Source organism: Amyelois transitella, chromosome 2 (genome assembly GCF_032362555.1).
Source record: "Amyelois transitella isolate CPQ chromosome 2, ilAmyTran1.1, whole genome shotgun sequence".
In the NCBI taxonomy this organism is placed as follows: Eukaryota; Metazoa; Arthropoda; class Insecta; order Lepidoptera; family Pyralidae; genus Amyelois; species Amyelois transitella.
Window position 1 is genome coordinate 4651091 of NC_083505.1, and position 25361 is coordinate 4676451.

Consider the following 25361-nt stretch of genomic DNA (forward strand, 5'->3'; position numbering starts at 1 on the left):
TGTCGCGAAGTGCCTGTATGCCTCTGTAATGTTATAGTCTGTATGTTATTGTTTGTTAAGTTACTGAGGAGCTTAAATCGACATGACTTATACAATTTCTGATCGAGGACCAACCAATAAACTTCTATAGAGGAAAGCTACCCTAAACAAAATTAATGTTTAGATTTCTGTTGAAAGCCTAACTATTGTGTACTGATGTGATTTCTGATGATCTAGGCCTCATATTGATAAGTCACATCCCTTGGCTTTTATAAAACCTTGATAATTTTATAAAAAGGGACCTAGTACTTTTGGGGACGGACAGGTAATGCTCATTGTTTTGAAAGATTTTTTGGTTCCTGTTTTACACAAAGTATGCGAATCCATGGCATTTAATTTTTACAAATCTTTTCTTCAATTAAATCACGATAAAGTGGATAGCTCTAAAAACTTGTTAGCTGTAGTTGTAGCCTAAAATTTTAATTGTTATATTTATAGAAAAATAGATAACACGCATCAATTTCGTGATAACCCTTCGGATGATTTATCAGCGTAGGCTGTGAAATGTGAAGATAAGACTTCCAGGAATACACGTAGGTAATATTGATTAACGGCCAAACTATATTTGTGAATATTAAATTTACACGATATTAAATCAAGACAAACTATCCTCCAGGAATTCGCTTTAGGAATTGCGAATTTTTTTTCTCAACGGATGTCAAAAATAAAAATATAAGTGACCTGTGCTATAATAATTCACAATCACAATTCATTGGATTGGATAATGTATATCACAATTGCTGAAAAGAAATGATAAGTTAATTAAAGGTATTAGACGGTTATGATTTAAACAACCATTTGCTTTCAGAAATTCATATGAAAGAAAGGAATATTTAAAAGCTTTTTAATTATTTTTTTTACTAAAGTTAAAAAAATCATTGTGAAGTTCCACGAATTTTACCAAAAAAATATTGGAGTAGACTCTACAAATTAAATTAATTTAGGACCCTACTCAGACATACTTTAAATCCCGGATTTCTCCTCCTCATAAGTTAATTATCGCTGAACCTATTTAAAACAAATGAAGCTACGAGCTGCTTCGTCTACTCTATTAATTAGAAAATGCATTTTGTTCGGTTTGTCCATTACAATGAAATGGCCTTGAGAAATTAATTTTATTAAAACCCTTTAAGCGTCTAGAATGTAGAGTTTTCATACAACAAGAAATTTGGCACAGAATAGACCTTCGGGATTGTGCCATCTGGTAACAAAAAGCTAGTATTGATAAAAAATTTGATTCTCTATTATTATTTTAGATCATCACACCGAAGTGTCAGTATTGCAAACCAAAAATAATATTATTAATCAGTCCTTCGAGTAATCAGTGAACACTGTGAACAATAATGAAAAGTCGTATTGATAATATCCACCTTTTTAATTTGGTAAAAATAAGAGTCGATCCCTCAAAATAACGACTTTATAACAGACATAAAAATGTTTTTTGACTTAAACAAGATAATTCAGTATTTTCATAAATAATTACAGGAGTGACAATGTAATTTGATTTGATGCGATTTACAAGTGACGAAATTAATTAAGTATGAAGTGAGAAACTCAGACTTAACTTGTTGATTAATTTTCCGTCAGTACCGTTAGTTATCAATTAGGTACTAGCTTAACAATGCAAAATTAATCGGTTTTAGAAGATTCTGATTAAATTTTCCATACGAATCAGCCGATTTTGTGTGACTTTGACGTGCACAGGTTAAAAAAAATCTATTTAAAAGATTAATAAAATTCACGTGAAAGTTGTAAATAATACATAAACATTTATAATTATAAAGAGAAAGGATTTGTTTTTGATTGACTTAATTTTAATGAATAACCATTAAAATTACTGAACCTATTATCATAATATTTTGCATAGATACAACCTTCAGTAGTAACATGGCTTATCTGGAAATTCCCAAGGAAGCGCAGCCCCTCGCAAAAGCTTTAGCAATAAAATTTATATGCCTTTCTATGAAACTAACTATACACACTACACTACAAGATGTGCAAAGGGTGATGACATCGTATTTCTTCTGGGCAATCTTCTGGCTGATAAATAAATTAAACCGTAAGTTGATGCTGCCGACGACTATTCTTCGGCTATTTTTAGTAAGTTCTTATGATCAATATTGTCTCAATACAACGACCCTTTAGATATTAAGTAAATACCCCAAATTACCGGGTGATTTCATAAAGACTTTATCTAGGTTCTTAGGTTTTGGTTCCAACACTTATTAATTGGGGAGAAAATTAGATGTCGCTGAAGAGACATGAAGGCTGAAACGCGACCGAAATAAGAGCATTATGGAGGATGATATGTGCAAAATTGGAAGACAGAAACAAAGAAAAAAATGTAAGAACGTGAAATGCTCCGATATAAAAGACGATAAAGGAAAAGAGGATGAATGAAAGCAGGTTCACTAAGAAAATGTAAGAAAAAATATAAGGCGAATGTAAACCTTGGAAGCCAAATCAGGAACTTTCTGGTGAAAGGCCCTGTTAACCGATTAGCCTGAATTTATGCAGGGATACAATGCAAGTGGTAAGAAAGATTTAATTTCGACTCTACCTAGTGGCGCGTTCATCTTATATATAAAATTCTGGTGTCACAAAATGTGTATAAAATTCTGGTGTTCGTTCCCGTACTCCTCCGAAACGGCTTGACAGATTCTCATGAAATTTTGTGAGCATATTGAGTAGGTCTCAGAATCGGCCAACATCTATTTTTTCCATAATTCTTGGTGATAAGGGTTGTCCACCCTTAACATTTTTTTAACTACCAATTACTTAAAAATTATTTATATGGCAAAACAACTTTTGCCGGGACAGGTAGTTGTATTTAAAACGTTATATTTACCTATAACTAAATAGGGCTATATATACACTTACGAAATTTTGTGAAAAAGGAAATGTTCACATAATTCAACTTGATTTTAAGTCATTTATTACGTTGTTAATTCATACAAATAAAAAGCCAATTTTGTAAATTGACGCAGTTTTCAGAGACCTACGTAGAGGTAGGTAAATACATTCTGTAATTTATTGCGGTCATTTAGTGTCCGGTTATAACGATATACTTTAGTTTATTTCATATTCAGTTAATTGGATATAAAATTTTGATTGAAATTATAAATAAAGAATGCTGCTATTTGATAAAAAAATACTATTATTTCATAGACAATTAATTGGTTATAACATTTTTGATTGGAATGAAATGAAATAGTTTTGTACCTAGAATTTGATGAAAGACGAAAGGGAAGATTTGTTTTAATTTCACGATAACGAAGTACGAGTTTGAACGTTAATTACTATAAACAAACGAGTGGTAACGAACTACACATCGCGAGCCCGCAGCAAAGACAATCGCGCTCTGAAGACGCTGTTATCTCGAGTTTTATCTCGAGAACGTGACCCCACTATCGCGGCTCCTCCCGCACATCTCACAACGCAAATAATTACTAACTTATTTTACGTTCACTGTACAAACATTAAGAGGACGCCGTGTGCTTTTCAACAGTTAGAGCCTGAAAGAAGAGACCTCGCTATTTACAAACAAGTGCAATATCAAAAAACCCGAAACTGGTCGGAGAAAGCTGAAAGTTGACATGACGTAGTTCCTTCCATAAGAGACATTTCCATTTGCCACCGGGATTGAGAGCAACATTTTGGCTGTAAACATTTGCGGTAGAATTCATTTTTCATATCATACTTGAAAATCATATATATTTTTAAAACCTAAACAAAGTGCTTTCTGTAACACATAAGTAGATATTTATTTATACATCACTATAATTCAATGGTTTAGCGATGGATAAAAAAAGATCTTCAGAAAGAAGTTTTTCTTTAGATGTAAAAAAAAAATCACCGTCATTTTTAAATTTTTGGTCTTCCAACAACATTTTTTATTGAAAATATTGAAAAAAAAGAAATAAGAACGACATTGTAGAGATTTACAAATCATAGAGCATGCATCAATGCCTTCATTATGCCAAGGCGATTCTTAGGAAACCGACTGCTCTAAAGTCGTCATTTTCTGTTCAAAAAAGAAATTTTAGCTTTTATTTAAGTAAACCAAATAAACATACTTAACTCCGATGCAGAACATGTTGTCTGGTCTTTTAATATATTATCTAGTGATTACGATTGTAATTTTCAGTAATCTGATCAATCAATAGAGAATTAAATAAACTCTTGCATTATTCACTGGCTTAGTAATTGCTGATTTACGTACAGCCAAAACTTCTGAGCATACGAACCTTAAATTATGAAACCAATAAAAGTGTAGGGGAACACTAAGATGCGATATCCCGATTTTCACACGTGAACGAGAAATAAATGAGATTTATTCCTTTACGTTGGCTACTTAATAAGCTATTCTTAAATAAAAATCAGCGTCTTTACTGATGTATCCTCTTAAGAAGCGCCGATCCGATCTGGTATGTCTGTGTATTGTATATGAAGCCCAGTTGGACCACCTTCGCCGTGTTATTAATTGATCCCCTGATAACCAACCGTTGAAGATTTACGACGAATGTAATGATAAGTGTGGCTTCGAAGTACCGCGCTATTCGCGCTAAGTACATGGGAAGGTGTACGTAGACACATATTTTATTAGGATTTCCAATTCATACGAGATTCATACATATGTATACACGTCTAAATCCATTGCGGGTAGAAAAGACTGAAAGACCGCGTTCAACTATATGGATTCATGATGGAATTTAGATTCAAATTGTAACAGGTTGCTAGCTGAACGATACAAGAGGAATCCCTCGATCATATTTTGTGTAATAGTAGATTAAGTTTTAAATGTTTTGTGTTTTAATTAAGGACGTCTTGGTAAAGGGTCAGGTCAGTGGCAAGTGGAAAGAGGTAGTCTCTGCCTACCCCTCCGGGAAAGAGGCGTGATTTTTATGTATGTATGTATGTGTGTTCTGTGGATTAAATTTTCAATTAATTAAAAACGTGAATGATGATTAATAATGAACTAAATATATAAATTATTTAGTTAATTAAGTACCGAGTTATATTAAAGTCACTTAATTTTAGTTTTAATAAAATAGTAATAGTAAACATAAATGATATGATATAAGAATAGTTTTAGATTTTTCAAAAAGTAAGTATTTTTATTTATTCTTTTAGTAATATTAAGTTAATAAAAGTAACAAGTAGCATTAGTTTATTTTCCTCTACAAAGCTTTTATATGATCGGGTCAGAGGTCAGCTAGTACACGATAACAACTGTATTTTTAAGTAACTATTACGATTTGATATACTTTTATGCATCAATAATTTTACATTTGTCTCTTAACAAAACTATCTTATATTATTTTAATACTTATAATGAAAATTTTTTCGAAGTAAAAAATATTTAAACGCTAAGGCGAGCCAAACGAAGCGTAAAGGTAGTACTAAATGTTTCGAGAAAACGTAGGTACGTAATTGCGTTTGTGTGATTTGGAAGGAATTTTATTTTGCTTTCTACGTAAGTACAACAAAAACTTTAAAGTACGTAAATTCACAATTTAAAATGTCATGGTTTTTAAGATTGCAATTGTATATTTCATTATTTCAGACAGGAAAAGAGTTAGTTTGAATTAAGACGTAAAATCGGGTACATCGATTACCAATTGAGCTTACAGCGGAACTGTTTAAAAATAATTGAAGCGTAGCATTGCACTCTCCCGGACACACAGTTCCTATTACAAGAGGGGACTCTACCAGAGTTAGTACGAGAGCCAACGGCTATTTTTCTTTGCATTTTTCCCCCATTTAAAAATTACAAGTATATTTTAGATTTTATTTATCCTGCTTACAAAAATAAGCAACGACTTCATTACTAATAAGTTATATTTATGTAGTAAAGTCCAGAGAAGTGAAGATGTAACCATGACTAACGCCAGAAGGAAGTTTAAGACTTGAAGCGCAGTAGTAAAAGAAGTGATAGTGTGATTAATTAATTAGTTATTTATTAATAGCGCCAGTAGTGCGAACAAATCAAATATATCAATGTTTTATGCGAAGTCATCACACGAAATGAAAAAAAATGATTTTATATTTCCATGAAAGTGCAACAAGTAAATTATCCACCGAGCTAACCTTCGACATCCCACCGCTGGGCATTCAAAGAACCCCACCCACTCAAGGTTGAGAACCGCCTTCATCTTGCAGCTATTAATAAATATATTTATATTGCTTAGAACAACAAGGAAATTGCAACTCTAGTAGCATAGCTCTCTATACAATTAATTAATAATTGTATAAGAAATAATAAAATATTTCTCAAGGTATACTGGCAATAAATGTACAAACAATTTAGCTCTGTTTTTTATCTCCTTTGTAGACTCAAGCTTTAAAGTTTATATTAGATTTAAATTGGGTTTTCTTTATGATTAGAAAGGTGTATTTTAACTGAACGAAAAATATTATGTTCAACTACTTACTACATTTTTTATTTATTTAAACAAAATTAACTAAATTTATTTGAAAATTTAGAATTTGAGAGAAGGGAAAAATCCTACCTAAATTATCTTTTCGAATCAGAAGTATAAAGCAACAATTATACCAAAGTCAAAAGATTTGTCAATTTGTATTTCATGTTGTTTAGTGATGATGATGAGGAAACTCAGTAATTATCTAAATAAGTAAAATAAAGAACCACTCTACAAATACTCGCACACAGTAAAGTACTAAAGCCAATTATTATACAATTCTTACAAAATTTAAAGAATTTCTTAGCCCAGTGAAACAAATGAACGCAAAAATCGTGCAATTGGATTTCAGACTAGTTATATTGGAAATCGAATTATTCAACTATTATTTGTATATTATTTTTTCAGTTTTTACCGTATTAGGTACTTAAAAGTAACTAATTATTTATATTTGATATCGTCTAATTTCTGGCCGTTGTAAATATAGCAATGTTTTTTAAAATAAAATTATATTTTAAATACCATTCACATCATAATAAATTGGTATGTTCATGATCGAGTATCTAAGGAAAGAATGAACAATTTTATTTTGGAAAATTCATTTTCCTTAAAGCTGTCTGAGCTCCCATTTATTCTTAATCGGTTCTACGAAGGCATATAGCAATATATTACGTGAGTTGAAAGAGACATTATATGTAGGTACATCAAAATTCTTATTAAAATGTATCCATAACAACATAAAAAGGGAATGACGAGACCAAGCGAGACACTTTTCTGAACAAAAATTACTTTAATAATCGTTGCTCATACCTCTGTCCATAGAAACGAGTTAAGTGCCTTGGACCCGACTTATAAGCTTGAATTTTTAATTAAGTTGCGATTTTTCAAAATAAACTGACTTCAATACTTGTTATATTTAAGTTTTTTATTTTTCTCAATTTACATGACCATACATGATGTCTGAATAAGTATTATTATCAAAAAATTCCTTTGCGGTTTCTTTAGGTTCGTATAACCTGATTTTGACCTGATAAATATGGGCCTGGGAAATATTTATTTATTTATTTCCTTTAACATTAAAAAAAGAATTACCTTTTTCGAGGTTGTTTGAAAAATATCATTAGGTACACTTATTGCATTTTTCCTAGTTGGATATGCCTATGCTGGTAATCCGAGGATCCAGTAGGTTAGAAAACTACACGTTTTCGTAAACTTCTCTCTTGTAACATATCGCTTCCTTCAATTGCCACAATATAATAAGTACAATAGTTTCCCCAATTACCTGTCGATAGCGTTCAAACAAAAAGCGAATCCACTTATCCATAAACCTGAATCCTATAAAGTTGTACCTACACATGCGAAACCGCCGCGAATCGCTAGTAATAAAACGAAAACGTCGGCGGACTTCAATCGGCAAAGTTCACGAGACTTCCAGAAAGTGGAGACGATATGGAGGTTAAGGGTCACCATATTGGTTAGTATTCCTTATTCCAACTTTGAATGGCGGCTGGCACCCATTATTACTTAATTAGAATAATTCACAAGCTGTGTGACTCGCTCGCGACTCGTTTTCAAAGTAGGTACAAATTATCTCTTAGCTTACACGGTGCACAGTTTAATTGCTTTTGTTGCTTAGTTCTGAAAGTGGAACACATCTAGTATAGTTAAGCAATTTAAACAACACTAACTAAGTACCTAACTTAACAGTGGATTTCAGTTCTGAAAACCTGAGGCCTTTATTAAAAAAAATATTACTGAGTCCATAGAATTACATGTATGAAACAATACTGATACAACTACAATGACAGTGCTCCGCTCCGGCTTCGAACCGGATATAATTAATCATCTAGTCTATTGGTAAAAACCTTATGAAAAGTTCAATAGACGTACTCGTATTGAAAATTTTTAAATTTATTATTATAAAGCAGTTACTTATTAGATAAGATTATCGCTCTATAATATATACAAAAAATTACATCCTAATGTGGGATTTTTGTTCTTCTAATGACTCTGTTTTTGTTTACTCCTCCTCATTAGTTTGTTTTAGCTTATCATTTTCCTTGTGTTAGGGTTCTTAGTGCAGTTTGATATTTAAGTACTCATCTTTATCGTTTAATTTTTGTCGACGATGCGCTTGTTCCAGTAAATATAGAAAAACACTGGTGAAATCTCCTTGTTGGGTCTTTGTTCCTGCTACTTCTATTGCAAATTTCGGGAATTTTTCTCCAAATTCGGGGGAACTTGGAATGAGAAACGACTTTTTTTTAGGTACCTACCTAATTAATTTTGTTAGTTTTTTTTTTTTATATACTTAAAGCTTACATAATGTCTGAGGTCTGAGCAAATGGTATCGTAGTTCTTCACAAAGATTAAATTAAATTCTATTTCACCCTATAGACACCTAAATATATCTATGCAGAGCAAGAATCGCTGGGCATATACTGGGCATCTACTTACAGGGTGAAATAGAATTTGCAACCTTTTATAAACCTACACTGCAGGCACTTATTATTTATAATTTATTACCCGAAGTTTCTGAAATGGCAAAACTGACAATCTAAATTTTTTTATAAATGTATGTAGGTATTAATAAAAATATTGTTGAATAATTCTATAACATGCTGTAGACATTCTATGGTTATAGCAAATAATATGTCCACATACGTTTCACAGTCACATATTTCCCATATTTTGTAAATTTATAAAACATTGTGTTGTAAAGTTCCGAATGTGCAATAAAATAAATACGATTCTTTATGAAGATAAAATTTCATTACGGGCGATTCTGGCGAACACGTTTTCCATTATAGGTGACGATTTAAATGTATTTTATTGCGTCTCAGGCTTACATTGATACAGCATGTTCGTAAATTACAACACACTTTAGACATGCTTATATGTAAAAATAAGCAATAAGTAGTATCAACTTATTGCGCTCAAATATACGTAGGTTTTGACAATACCAATGGTTAAGAGCGAAAGCGTGAACTTTGTAGTAAAATACAACTATTTAGTTTCTCATCTCTATGTTTCTCTACTCCGCAAATGTAATAACAAAATACATCTAATCCAAAATTCTTCATGATTGACTGTACTAACGTCATTTTTGAAAATACATATTTTTATTACTTTGTCATGATTCCTTATCAAAAATAATTATGAAAAATCATTAGTGTAGGTAATAATTAGTTGCTTTATCAACAAAATTAATTAATATTTATTAATTATGTTTACCGTACAAACTAAAACTTTGCCTTGACGTGTGAAATACTCGTTTGTTATCTCGTGTTCTAAAATCTTTACAGTACCTAATATTTTCTAATACTAATCGAACATTATTATTATTAATTTTTATCCCTCTTTGAATGCAATATATAATATAAATATAATTTTTAAAGCATTATATTTTATTATTAAGATTTTCATTGTACCATTTAGATTTATTTATAGTATTGTATTGTTTATTTGTATTTAGATTTTAATTGTATCTCTTGACTTGTGATATTAAAACTTAAATTAAACAAAAGTAGGTCTAGAAGTAAAAAATATTTAGGCAACTAAAAAGTAACAAACTTACAATAAATCATCCATTTGTGTCTTCGTATAAATAATGATGTTTCATTAAGACCACGATATAAAGTTTCTGTGGGCTTAAGGGTTGAGGAGGCAGTGAGATTTTCATTAAGCCAGCCCGGGCCAACTCGGGCAAATAGAATTCTTGTTATAACTAATATGAATTCTTGTTATATCAAATACAAATAAATAACGTTATTTTCTTTTCTCGTTTTGTATCAATTATTACTTTTCATGATTAAATTAATGACACCTCAAAATAAAATGTTTTACGCGAATAATTATATAAGTAACATTTTTGTAGCTGACTATGAATATTTACTCTATTTTTACGAAATGATTCCCGTTTTCTTGACAATGAAGTATAATTATTACTTTTTTTCGGTATTCGTGCTAAACACATTTTAAGCTGCCATCTCACATAATGCTGAAAGTTTAAGAACTAAGTACTAAAAGACTTTATTTTTCTCTTTAGGGAAAAAAGCGTGTCTTTAGGGGAAACAATAAAGACGTAAGCACGTGTGCATGCAATAATGCACTAATCTATATTACTAAGTCTAAACCCTCTAACAATAATAAGATCCTTTGAAATTCACAATAATCTTATAATTACTTAGGTATTATTCAAACTAAATCATTTTTAGAATGGTAAATTCTTAGGGAGATATTTTATGTTTTTCATAGCACAATGTGAAATCATTACAGCTATTGCGTTAATGACATGTTAATAATAAAAACAAAAACACTTCGGTAACTAGCTAGTTATCTCTTTCTGCTATCTCTTTGCTTGACTACAACTTTTGACTGATAGACACTTCTTTCTACACTTTACATTTCAATCATTATTTAATAACAAACGTATTACATTTATAGAAATTAATTTTTCTTAAGCCGTACGTGTTCGTTGAGAGTTGGAACCAAGGTTTAGGTTTGGGACTAACTATGATTATTTATGATCAATTCAGCATTTTATGTTTATCTCGTTCTTTATTCGTCTTCTTCTTCGTCTAGGGTTCGAATCCCGGCCAGGGCTCGAAGGCAAATCTTTTATGATTGGCCTGGATTATGGATATATTTATTGTAAAATACGAGTATAGTACCTATCGTTGAGTTCAGTGTACAAGTTCGAACTTACTTCGAGCTTAACTAAATCTGTGTAATTTGTCCCGTACCTATATATTTTTATATTTTATTGTTCTACTTATAAAAATCAAAAGCAGTTCGGAATAAAGAAGAAACGTGACGTAGATAAGCATGAAAACCATAGGAAAATACCTATTGAAATGTGTCTACTTACGTATTTCAGCAATAGATACTTACATCATGGAGTACATTAGTTACCGATTCCAAAAATAAAACATTTCTTTCTGTCGGTAGCCGGAACCTCTTACCCAGCCGTCTGACGCCTGCCAATGGCTCTCGCAGCTGACCAGAGTGCTCATAAATCTCCACAGTGTAAACTTACCCTTAGTTTGCCTTTCGGCTTTTCCGACGCGTGATTGTGATTCTTTTTCCTCAAAGTCCCCATATTGATCCTTATGAGAAATCCTTTGACACATGTGTTTCACTTAAACGTTCAAGTTTCATTTATTATTTCACTATTATCAATAATTTTATTACACTTGTCAATAATATTCCGAGCTGATAAGCACACATTCCAATGAGAGGTTGTGGAAAAGTTTTACGAAATTTACGACACGGTAACCCTGTTGGTTTTCTTGATGGAAATCATGTACATAAGTCCTAATCTACACAAGCCAGTTTTTCGCGGCCTGAAAACGTTTCCCGCGCAATTTGGATCGCGAAGCGTGCGTGACGCGAGAAGCATCTGCGTGCCGTCCCTAAACGCGTTGATATACAGCGGGCAGTCTCTTCTCCGGCACTCGCTCCCGCCTCCGGGCTCCACGCGCCCCGCCGCACGCCTCCCACGTCTCACGACCAAATACTACACCCTCATTATAAATCGAAATTAATCAATAATTAACCAATTAGTTCGCGGAGTAGGCTGTTTAGATGTAAATGTGAGTGAATACTGCAATCACGCAGCGGTCGCAGAGCGCTAATTGCTGCAAGTTCGTCGTAAACGTCTGCATACATCGCCGTCGCATACAAATTGCACTCGCTCTAATGCACCTTCAAGGAGTTTCTTTCGCCTACGGCGAATATTAGCACATAATTATCATATGAGCTGGACACTTCCACTTTAAATTTAAAAGCCATAACTGTTAAAACGTGGAGTGGGTAAATATTATTGAGTAAACACGATGTTGCCTGATACTAAGTTAGTGAATTGACTGTAGCGATTCAATAAACATGAGAAGTTATACAACGAATTAAAAGGATTAAGATAATATTTCGCGGACAGGTATTACATTACTAAATTTGTTATTTAAAATGTGTTGATTAGTGCCTATTACTTATTACATTAAATAATAATTAATCTATTTTAAAATCAGTAGGTAAATGACGTCGCAAACTAATTTTTTAAATAAACGTGTATATAAATTAAAGTGTCAACAATTTTGGATAATAATTAAAGTGTCAACCATTTTGGATAAAAGATAAACAGAACGAAGAGTGGAAATTTATGAAAACTTGCACATTTTAATTAATTATTTAGATGACAGCACTATAGTGCCCGGACGTAAGTTGAACAAAATTCTACTTATTTGCCGGTTACCATACTAAGATTAAGTAATTATATTGTATATCATATGACTTTCAATTTGCCTTCCCGATAAATGTGTTAGTTCGGTACTCACGCGAAAACTATATTAATAGGTAATATAAAATACTCATAGAAAATTAAATGAATATTACTTTAAAACTTAAACATCATTATTTCCCTTCCTAGATTTTGAGACTTTGTCTATTTCAACATTTACCCCATACGAAGCAAACATAATTTAGTTCAGTTCAAAGTATAAGATTTTGCATCGGCTAGATTATAGCTATACTTATTAGATAGGATTTATATCAAATATTACGATTCAATTTGTGGTCTTAAGCCGTAAATATCTGACCACCACAATGTAGTTACCTCATCTGTCACTGCTTGCAAACGAATCGTTATTTAATATTTATCATCATAACTCAGAGTTATGTGCGGTATTTGTGTCATAGTGCGCTCTAGCACAGAATCGTAAAACAATAAGGGTGCAGATGTGACGCAGACAACATGTAACTAGTTATGTTTATTAAAAAGGGTGGAATTGAGTACCTCCTTCTTTTTTTTAATTTGTTAATATGCCTTAATGCATTAAAAGCAATACGGCAAAAAAATTACAAAGAAATATTTTTTCTTTACTACTCCCACGTTTAGTGGTCTATATTTGTTTTCTTTGAAAGATTAAGTTAAACTATGATAATTAATCGGTTTACAATGGATTATTCATTCAATATCCATGAAAGAGTTATAGAGTGTCGAGGAAGCGGGAGCAGTCTGTAAAAATCGTAGCAAGTGAAAATTTATATTCTCTGCCTACCCCAATGAGAAACAGGCGTAATTGTATATCGGTATGTATCTTTTAAATTGGAGAGACCCTTATAAGACACAAAACATGTACAATTTCATTATAATCAGACTAACTTGGATTTTTTGCTTGTTAACTGTCTTTTGCACTAAGTACTTATATCGAAGATTGTGCGTGTGAAAACCTTGGCATACATAAATTACAACAATCTTTCACATACAGTCACTATGTGAATTTTAAATACAGCTGAATGTGTCAGCCCTTTAAGTCTTCTTAAGACTATTGGCTCTGTACATATACAATTACCACGTCTATATCGCTTGTGGGGTAGCACAAGCGATATAGACGTGGTAATTGTATATGTGTATGTATTAGGTCTACTTCTGTGCCGTCATTGTTTTGTGTGTGCAACCGCAGCGAACGAATTGCATTGCATCAATCAGTAATTCGTTGTAGATGCAATAGCTACGACATTCGGAAAATATTTTTAGAAAATATTCTTAAGTTTACTATATTTTAGGAAAATATACATAAGTATACAAAAACAACATTTGATTCTTCCATGTTGGTCTTTTAGCAGAGAAAAAACGTTGCTTCTATTTCCTTGCAGATTGAAAAATTCAATAAATTTAAAGAACAAATTAGATTATTTGTATTATAGACTACTTATGATATGTTCTATTAGGATTCGACATGAAAAGTTATCCTTGATATTGTGTCAAAATATCCGAGTGAAACATGTAGTATTATTAATACCTATTAAAAGACAGATAATTATTATACTTTTTGTTTATTGCGAACAAGAAAATATTTGTTTGCTCTAAATATGTGATATTTGATCAACATAATGACTTATTTGGATGTTCTAGATAAACAGTGTCTAAGCATCTAGTCCCTTTTTTAAAGAAATTAAATTCCATTTATCAATTATCCAAAAATATACGACCGTTTCACGTCTCTATCGATTCCCATGGCGAGCGATAGCGAATTCAAATCGTGTCCAATTAAAATATTACGGTGCACTTGATGCGTATGCGCACCGCGCTCCTGCCGGCCCACTGTCTGCTTAGATAGAACAAGGTATACTGCTTTACATAGATCATTCGTAGGTTACTTTTTAAAGGGCCGACTCTTCTTCTGTAATTTGTCGCAACAACCTATGTTTATACCTTTAGAAACTCTCAAAATGCATTAAATATTATGTTTCACGCGAGCGCTCGCGTGGAAAGTACCTACCCATGTTCGTACTTCACACTGCAATTAGGTATGTATGCAAATTTCATGGTTTGTTGTAGGTTCCTTCTGTGGTCTTAGGGTGCATTAAGGGATAATTACCCGGAAATTCACGGAAAGTGAAGGGAAATTATGGTTCTTGGCCAGATAGGAATCATATTTGGTGAAATACCTAAGGTTTGTTTGTAATATCTTTATTGCACAGAAAACACAGTTACAAGAAATTTATATAGTTATAAAAGAAATAAATCACTTGCAATGGCGGTAATAGGTAATACTTATATATTTTATAATAGGTAAATCATAACTTTAATATTTCGTTACAATAAGGATTTGAAGGTAATTTAGTTGGACATAACTCAAACTAAGATTGTAAATTATTTAAGGTTTATGGCATTTTGGCAGCATGAAATTAGATACTTATTGTAAAATAGGTCCTTGTACCTACGCAAAGGAGATAAATAATTGCTTTCATTAAACGCAACTATAAAGAGGTTACTTGTAACTAAACACAAAATCTATAAAATAAAGGTTACAAGCTTAAAATAAACAAGAAGGAATATTTCGACCGTGTGGTTCCGGGCTCTTAAGAAAAGGACCACTCCATTCCTTTTCTAAAGCAACCATAGGAATACATTATCTAGTGCAGCTTTTACCATGACTGAATATGGGTTAGTGTCTCATGTGAAGATTGCGGGACGTGGTTGGTCGTCTTTCATCGAACCGATCTTCATGAACATGCACAATACTGTCAAGTATGGATAAGGACATAGGGTACAATTAATACGGGCGGAGCCGCGGGAGATATCTAGTGTATAAATAAACATGACGCGAATAACATAAGAAATAATAATTCATAACTTAGTATATACTATCAATAAAAAACTTTTTTTTTATTCTGTTAACTTTTTATTGACATAAGCAGTAGGTAGTTAACAATTTTCAATCCACTTTTCCATTTTCTCGAGACACAATTATCTAGCGTGTGAGGATTAAATTTATTGCTTACTTATTCAACTGTAACTTTTATGTTCGCAATTTAATTAATTGCAAGTCTATTTTGAACCTACATATCTATCTGATTAAAAGCTTTCACGTCTATTTCTTGCACATGTCTATTTTCTTGTTTCTTCACTCTTACTAATAATTAGACTGATTGAGTTTTATTATAATCAAGGTGCATAAGCAATATACATATGTCAGTTGTACTATACCTATCACTTTGGAATAATATAATAGACAACGTATATATGTGTTGTAATGGACAAACAAACCGATCCGCGTGGCCCGTAATTTTGAAACTATGATACTTGTATGATACATCTTCGGAACTTATAAAGAGTTTCAAAATAAAACTATAGAACTTTCAAAGTAAGACGGCAAAAACAGATTAAAATTTTACGAACGAAGTATGTTTTGCCAACCCCTTCGATTACATATACATAGGTACATATAGTCATGTCTAATTGTCTATATCCCTCGTTGAAAAGTATGAAAGGCCACGTTAAGCTTTATGGCTTTATGATGGAAATAAGTTTCAAATAGTCATAGGTTGCTAGCCTATCGCCTGCAATAGAAATCCCAAATTTATAAGCCTATCCCTTAGTCGCTTTTTACGACAACCACGGGAAAGTTATGAAGCGGTTCGCTTCTAAAGTTCCGGATATCACGCGGCACAACAACCACTTCATTTATTTATAGTAACCTTATCACGTTTCCCCGACAGGAAATAGGTTTGGAAAATAGCTTGGACGGGTACTGAAAATCCAATCTATGATTTCTAACACTAGTAGATGCGGAAGCATCGGAATTTTGAGATTTGCGCTGCATCAAGTAAGTAAACAGAAGTAATTAGATTCTAGTGTATGCTGCTAACCATGGTTTGAATAGGCAAGTAGCGTAGACGAGTCGCATCGCATAGATCACGCATAGCGTTTTGTAGTTGAGGAGCTTAAGAGACGTTAAAATGATGTGAAAATGTAAAAGCTACATGGTAAAGATTAGAACTGTATAATGTCTCGTCTACATTTATATTCTAATTCTAAGTTTGGATAATTCTGGAGTTGACGTTATTGAGAAAAATGCTGCAGTGCAGTTTGTTAAACTTAGTTGTGAAACCGAAAAATATGACAATTATTAAGTGATGCTTGAAATAAAAATTTTGAATTTGAATTGTTGTTTATTAACAACTACTTAAGTTTTTCCCGCAGCTTCGTCCGCGTGAATTTAGCGCCATCTACAAAATAATATAACAGGTTTTTCACAAATTTCACGGGAAATGTAATTTTTGCCGGTATTCCTTCCGATGCATAAGGTTCATAGAACTTATATAGTTATAGAAATCGTTTATAGACATAGATATAGTTCATAGTAAACCGACTACAGTATAATTTCGTCCGTTTAGTATCATAACGACCATCACAATTTCGTCTAGTGATAAGTATCTTAAAGAAAATTCTCGCGTGATTACTTGGAACAATATAAATAAGAATAGGACCACTCTATCTCTTTCCAATGGATATCGTAAAAGGCGACTAATGGAAAGGTTTGTAAACTTGGGATTCTTCTTTTAGGCGATGCGCTAGCAACCAGTAACTATTTGATTCTCAAAACTATCATTAAGCCTGTATTGGTGCCGGGAACCACACAGGAACAATACAAAAAAGAATAGAACCACTCCATCTTTTTCCCATGGATGTCGTAAAAGGCGACTAAGGGATAGGCTTACAAACTTGGGATTCTTTTTTAGGCGACAGGCTAGCAACCTGTCACTATTTGAATCTCAATTCTATCATTAAGCCAAATAGCTGAACGTGGCCTTTCAGTCTTTTCAAGACTGTTGGCTCTGTCTACCCCGCAAGGGATATGATTTTTTTTAAATATTTATGTCACTGCAATACATTCAGCTAATTCAGGTAATTTTCAGCATAAAGTAGTATTACAGGATTTCGAAAAATCATTGTTTAACATCAATGACTTCCTCACTAGGCAAGCCTGTGTCGAGGAAATCAATACATGATTACATGTATGAATGTATGTACCTATAGTCGTATATGGAATTCAATTTTGAAAAGCGATTCTTGTGTTAAGACCCCCGGCTAAACCCCATGTAGGTCGGGCGCGTCACGCACGTTCTCAGCTAACGCGCGGCGTCTCAGTCCCTCACTCGCACCATGGTCTGACGCGATTGTTGTCCAAACCAACCTTTGTTTACCGCACAACTTGGCCTACCGTTTGACTATAATGAAATGTGTCGTCAGATCTTATTCTTACGCACATACTCACATCTGAATATTGCCCTATTATTCAGATTTTCTATGTTCTTGCGTTGTAGGTACGTAAGCTATTCAAACGCAAATGTTGGTCTATTTTTGAGGTGATGAAGACATTAGAGTAAGTATAATAAATTTTAAATTAATAAAGTAAGTAGGTAAGTAAGTATACGTACATTATGTACGCAAAAATGGCTAAGGGGTCCGACAGACTGACACACAGACATCTCAAGTTCCCTCTCTATTTGTTAAGGAGGTAAATATGTCGGCAAACTTATTTACTCTTTGGCCACATACATTCATGCGAATTTATTCAAGTAAAAACCATTTGAGGGAACATCCAAATCGGGAGATTCTACAAATTGCCTTCTAAATCAATCATACTTGATCGCACACATGATTCAATCAGATATATGATTTATTTCAAGTTTTTTTATTTACTTCCATGAATTAATAAGCTAAGTTTGAATGAATTCAGATAATTTCATGCATGAAAAATAGATGTTACTATACTACTGGCTCTCTCTACCCTGCAAGAAATATGGACATAACTATATGTATGTATGTATGTATGACAAATAAACAACAAGATATGCTCGTATTACCTTTGCTTAAAAGCTAGTCTTAGAGTAAAAATAAAAACACAGCTCTGTTCTCGTGCACATTTATCTTTTAGATAAAAATGTTGGATTTTTATTTGAAGGCATGTAAAACACCCGTCACTATGTGTGTGTGTACTGTAATACCTAATTAAAGTATTATGAACAATTACAAAGAAAATTTAATTTATTAAATTAAAAATTAAATAAAATTTAATAAAGTGAAATTTAAAAAATAATGGTCTATATTATACCTAGGCGGTTTTTCACGAACTTTTCATGTGTCAGGTTACGAAAATTAAAAAAATAGAAGAGAGCGGTCAACCTCCGTGAATAAACCTATAATGTCTTAATAAACATGATAGTAATCCACAGATAAATAAGCAAACGTAATTTCTAAATGTATGTGGGATAAAGGAGATTACCGGTAATCAGACCCGAGTTGTTCACTGAATGACTCCTTGTATCAGTTTCGGGTCAGCCTGTCTGCGCTGACGACTAACTACATGCACTTGATTCTCTCTCAGAACCCATTTACACCCAATTTAGATTTCCCGGACCCCGAATGCGGGCCTTATTTATTTCAGGCAATTTAATAGAAATAGTTTTAACCCTATTTTTAGAGGTCATATTATACTTGATCTAATCTAAATAGTTTGCAACTAATATTATTGGTAAAATTTTAGATTCAACAACTCTTAATTACAATGGACAACAATCCAATAAGTCTTTATTCAACAAATAGTAAATAATTAAATACTTTCATGTGTTTATATTATGGTATTCATTGTCTTTTATTATTATTCTCTCAGTCTTTGTAATCACTTAGTTGAATTTTTAACTAACAAATATTTATTTCGGTTTTTATTAGACTTTCTTTACATCTTACACACTTATAAATCATCTTGACACTCTTAGACATTACCATGTTCACAATGCATTTTATGTAGGTATATAAAACCTACTTATAGGCAATAACTTTCATTTGATTTTATATTCCGCTAGATCTTAAATTATTAAAGAACACTTTTTTTCTGTTCCTTTCTTATTTTGCTTTTCCGTATCATTGTTCTGTATGCATAAATTGTAGGCTACATTGACCGATAGGACGAGTACTTGTAATAGTTATCTATTATCAGTTTTGGAACTATGACGCAAATTATATAGACAGATTAGGAATCCATTTTCGGCGAGATTGCAACATTAGACTTGAGACCACACACGAACATTTTATTGAGTAATATTTGTGATGTTTGTTGTGGTCTTTATGATACATGTATAACAATTGACTATATCTGTAAATAATAAGTAGGTTTAGTGTAAACACTGACGAACTTGAAGATAAATCGTGCCTTACATCAACGGAGAACGTGAGCCGTTACAAAATACCATCCCGATAACTCTTGACATATATATTTAGTATCGACACGTCAAAAGTTCGTAGAACTTAATTACATATAATATGAACGTTTGCTTGCTCCAGACAAAAGTGACTCAAACTGGGAAGTCATTATGTTATCAGCACAAATGATAGTCACAAAAACTACACTCCTGACTCGGTATGTCTTATCGTATGTTTGTAGCTTCGAGTCATGAGAGTCATGCTTAAATCCATAAATCAATTTATCTTAGAAATCTTTCTTCGATTTGAAACCAATAAGTACCAAAGTCATATGTACCTAATTTGTATTATTTGCTCTCAAGTTATCGCTAAATCGCCAGTGTGTCTTAGTGTTACACTAAAGTCTACTTCTTCAAATCAAATCAAATCTCTTTCCTGTGTTATGTAAATTTGTTTAAGTGCTTGTTAGCCAAAGCTTCTACGGTGAAGAGAAACATCATGAGGAAATCTGCACATTCAGGCAACTGGATATGTAACCACATGATCGATCCAATACGGATAAGATTCCCCTGAAAAGGTTTCGGTGGTCAGATGCAAATGAGAGTCGCTTTGTGTGAAAACCTGAGTCGCCCAATCCAGTCCCCATGGTCAAAGGCGTATACTTGGCTCCTCTCCAGGTGAGGGTGAATCCGAGACTAACGCCAGGCGGAGAAAGACTTTAATGTATCCACCAGTTTTTGATGTCAAGAACAGAGTTTTTATTTCCTTTTTTTTTAGGATTACTCAATAAAAAGAATCTATTCTAATTTTGTATGCATTCATTTCCAGGTACTTAAAGAAATTGATGCAACATCTTAATTACAAGCTAGGTACTTAGAGAAATTGATGCACTCACATTGGGGCCATGGAGATACGCTATCACTGGCAGGCATTGTTCGTATGCCACTCAACCGGTACACATTCTTGAACTTTATGCACGTAAACATTGGCTAACCATGTTATCGGTACAGTTTATGGGCTGGTCGTTTCTTTTGGTCGGCTAATTAATCGATGTTTGACTAACATTACATAAAACTATGTCCGCTTAGATCGCAATTTCCATAAGTTTTGTTATCGTCTTATTATTTACTAGAATTCCGGTCTGAGTATAATAAGTTATCAAATTAATTTTATGATATCAAAATACATACGCGGGACCGTCCTTACGTGAGTATTTAAATAAGAAAATAATTGTTAGGCAGGTAGGTGTAGTCGAAACAATAGCCAATAGATAAATCGTTTGTGGTTGCATACGACTTTCTATTCGCTCGCAAATTTATGGTTATTCGCTGAGATTCAAATTGTTGGGAAATTGAGATTAAAATAATTAATCAAATAATGTTTTAAATTTTTTGTAGCAACTGTCATCTAATCGCCATGAGTTGATGAAAAAAAAAACCGACCACACACACACCACACCCGATAACATCAATATTGCTACGAAGAGATGAATGAAACCGACTTCAAAAAACATTAAAAAGCTATAAATTACTGAAATTAACAATACGTCTACATAGGCGATTAGTGGATTGTTACCTGATCTGCCTAAATTGAGCTATAGCAGTACATAAACGAGACAATCAAATCCCTATTCTAATTAACTTATTTTAACATTGCTTACATGTAGAAGAGTATGGGTGTGTACCTAAATACTGAAATGACTGTAAATAGTGGTACTTATACAAAGACAATTGCTTTTACATTGTTTATAAGGAACTCTGTATAGTGGAAATGACTGTAGGTGTGAGATTTCTCGTGAATGTTACCGTGTCACACAATCGGGACGTTGATCTCGAGTCCTCGCGAATTCGATTTATTGGCGGGCCTAGCCCGTGCGGCCTTACAAGGCAGGCTTTGTGTAGTACCGTTGTCTGTGGTTAGGTACAGTTGGAAAGATATTCATTATCGTCCTCCTGGCGTTAATTTCCATTGCTTCCAAACCTATCTGGGGAGGAGACCCACGTTTAACTATATATGATCACGATATAAGTAATAGATATTCTTTCGAATTTTTGTACTAATAAATAAATCTTTTATTTTTTCCTAACAATCATCCATGAGAAATACATACATTGGTAATAAATTGTTGTCACCAAAACCGATTGAAGGAGACTGGAGACTAGAGGCAGGGCCTGTGTTACAGTAGGTACTCCCGCCTTTAGATGCTTACAAACTATATCTACTGTCAGCAATGTCATATTGTCAACAATTTTCTACAATGAATTAAGCTTTTTTATATTGCTTCATATTTACATATCCCGTCCTCGCCCTATTTTCCATTTTAAATTCTTGCAGTGTCACCTAATGTACTTATTTTATTTAGAAATAGGTACTTACCTACTGATGTTTATTTTACGTTTTATTCTAGTTTCTTTGAATGGAAGCATTTTAAAAACCTTAGGTAATGCGGAGAATAAGACCACTGCATTTCTTTCCCATTGGTGTCTTAAAAGACAATTAAACGATAGGCTAATAAACATGTACCAATGACTATTTTCGAAAGTTATGTACATTAGTTTTAGTACTAATCGATGCTATTGCGGTGAGGCAAAACAAAGTGAAAAAACCTGCACATTCAGGAAACTGGATGTGTAACCATGATCAATCCAATACGGGCTAGGTTTACCTGCAAAGGTTGCGGAAGACAGATGGGATTCGCTTTGTGGAGAAACCTAACTCACTAAATTAAGAGTCCATGTGGAGTGGTGGATGTTTTAAATGTGCAACATCGTTCCCACCCAACACTTAAGTACAATAAATTATGCTAAGGACCGTTCTATATGCTGCTGATTGTACACTACCGCGCAGACCAATGAAAAGGCTAGGGCTGGCTGCCCTTGGGTATTTGAGTTGAAAACAATAGTTCTGTAGTCGCGTGCATTAACATGGTGATCTGCTGTCGGATCAATACAATACAAACCTCGGAGGGGAAGAAGTGACTAAATCTTTTCATTTACAACGATCCCACGCACACTTTAATCCCCTTCATGTCTTAAAAAATGTCACATTTTTCATTCAAGCTTATCAGTTTATAGTATCTAAACTTAACATGTAGGTACTTTAGCCAGAATATGCTTAGTTAATCAGGGTATGTATTTTTATTATAAAATTACTGCCTCATATATATGACAATTATATATATACAAGTACATATGTACTTGACTACATTTTAGTATTTTGCAGTCATCAAGTAATTTAATTACTGGCAAAAATGCTTGATTGAAAACGTCTTTTTGGAAAACTACTCACCACTTTATTTAAATGAGAAGGTTTTTTGGTTTTGGTTGTAGTTTCGTTTTTTACTAGACCGCAAACCATTCTCAAAGTTATGCAAAAAATTTATAAACACATCAGTTAATGTTTTACCGCACCAATCTAAAAAAGGCTGCTTCGCAAAGCTCCATTACCAGACGGCCAATACTCCCGAAACGACAAAAAGACAACCCTATAGCGTAGGCAGCAAATTACCCGCGAAGATTGAGTACAAGAGGTGTCGAGTTACAGCGTCCGACAGTCGAGACTGAGAGAGCCTTGGCCCAGGCTCTCTCCCTACGTCAATATTCATGTTTATTTTGCTTATTCTATGAACTTAGATATACTGTTCCTCCTTGAGTTAGTCCCGATTACATCCTCACCTGTCTGGAAAGGACCATGATCTCGTTTTGGGTTATTTAGGTTTTTGCACGCATTTACTCCCGACGCTCCTTTTTTATTGTACATACAGAACACGTCTTTGTGCTTCACGAGGTAAACAGAGCCAATAGTCTGGAAAAGTCTCGCAAAACTAGAGTCAGCTGAATGGCTTAGTTTCAGTAGAGGCACCATGGTACAAAATCTTCCATCGCGGCGCGCATGATCGCTTCATCTAGATGCTCGACAAGCACGCCATGTGTATTTTGAATCCAAGTTGAAAAACCATGTACATAAAGCTATTACTTTACAACGTGCTGTTCTCTGAACACCAATTACGGGTCTGGAGTGCCCATCTCCGGCGTCGTAAGTATGGTAAATTAGCAAAAAATAATGGCGATGGCAGCCTGTGCGGTCAGTCCATGCCGCATCACCGCATCCTCGAAGTACTGAACGCGTATGATGCCTACCACGTACCTTACATGGAGCTAAGAAATTTCTATATGGAATCTGCGTATATATTTAGGATTGTGGTCACTTTGCACCCTGAGCTCCTCTCCATATTGTAACCCTTTGGGTTGTAAGTTTACTTAAGGCTCTTAAGTGTAATTACCGTAAACTAGACTAACGCCGAGTGGTAATAAATTACCTACCTACCTACTTAGGTAATGACTTTAGTTAGCAGACACATAGACAAAACAAAACACAGAGAAATAATTTAATGATTTAATTGTACGGATAAACTATAGTTTGTTCAGATAATTCCAGCTCAGCTATTTAATTCGTCTGAACTCAAAATTAACTAAATCAGCGGAACCAACAATTTAATAAATGATTTTTTAATTTCAAAAACAAATATCGATATATAAGGTTTACGTTTCAAACAACCCATATACAGTCATTAATATAAAACCTTGGTTGTATACGTATCTATTGAAATCCATTCTTTCTAAGGTACTTAATTATGATTTGCTTCGTGCCTCCGTGTTCTGATTGCAAGTGTTGTATCAATGGCAGATTGTATGATTCTCATTTCGATACAGTGTGCCTCGTGTGTCCGACACCGGCGAGGCTGCTGACCCGAGACTGAGATTGACAGGGACGGATTTATTTACTGTTTAGGCCCTTCTTATTGTCATTTCATCTCAAATATTGTTGGCCTTACTAATTAATTCTGCAATGTAGTACGTTACTGCTTTTTCTGAACTGACGCTTTAGTGTTAGTAAGTCATTCGACGTCAACTAATGTTGTGAAAACAAATGATATGACAATCATTAAGACTTTGTGATGTACGAAATTTTAAATAATATTGAATAATTTTTTTATAGTTAATTTTTCCGTGTTGTTCCCGGCACCAATAAAAAAAAGAATAGAACCACTCCATCTCGTTCCCATGGATGTCGTAAAAGACGACTAAGGGATAGGCTTTTAAACTTGGGATTCTTCTTTTAGGCGATGGGATAACAACCTGTCACTATTTGAATCTCAATTATATCATCAAGCCAAACGTGGCTTATCAGTTTACCCTATGGATGTAAACGGGATTATAATTATGTATATTTTTATTAAAAATTGATTCGGTCGGTCGGAATAGTTCGGCCCTGGAGTCGGTACATCCAAAGCACTATATCGTCACGTACTAACGTAGGTATCTTCAATATTATGTTAAGCATAATTAGACACTACGAGTGATGTATAGGATCCAATATTGTTTGGAATAATTTCGCAGATTATAGTG

General features: G+C 33.4%; 1 protein-coding gene across 2 annotated transcripts in view; it reads right to left on the reverse strand.

Annotated features, from left to right (window-relative positions):
* Positions 1 to 12310, reverse strand: part of LOC106143116 (tyrosine-protein kinase transmembrane receptor Ror) — a 34907-nt gene extending 22597 nt beyond the window's left edge. For both annotated transcript variants that reach the window (XM_013345112.2, XM_013345111.2), the window contains exon 1: positions 11500 to 12310. In XM_013345112.2, the coding sequence (XP_013200566.1) occupies positions 11500 to 11562 (63 nt within the window). In that variant the 5' untranslated portion in view covers positions 11563 to 12310. The remainder of the gene's footprint in view (positions 1 to 11499) is intronic.
* Between the last annotated feature and the right edge of the window lie 13051 nt (positions 12311 to 25361).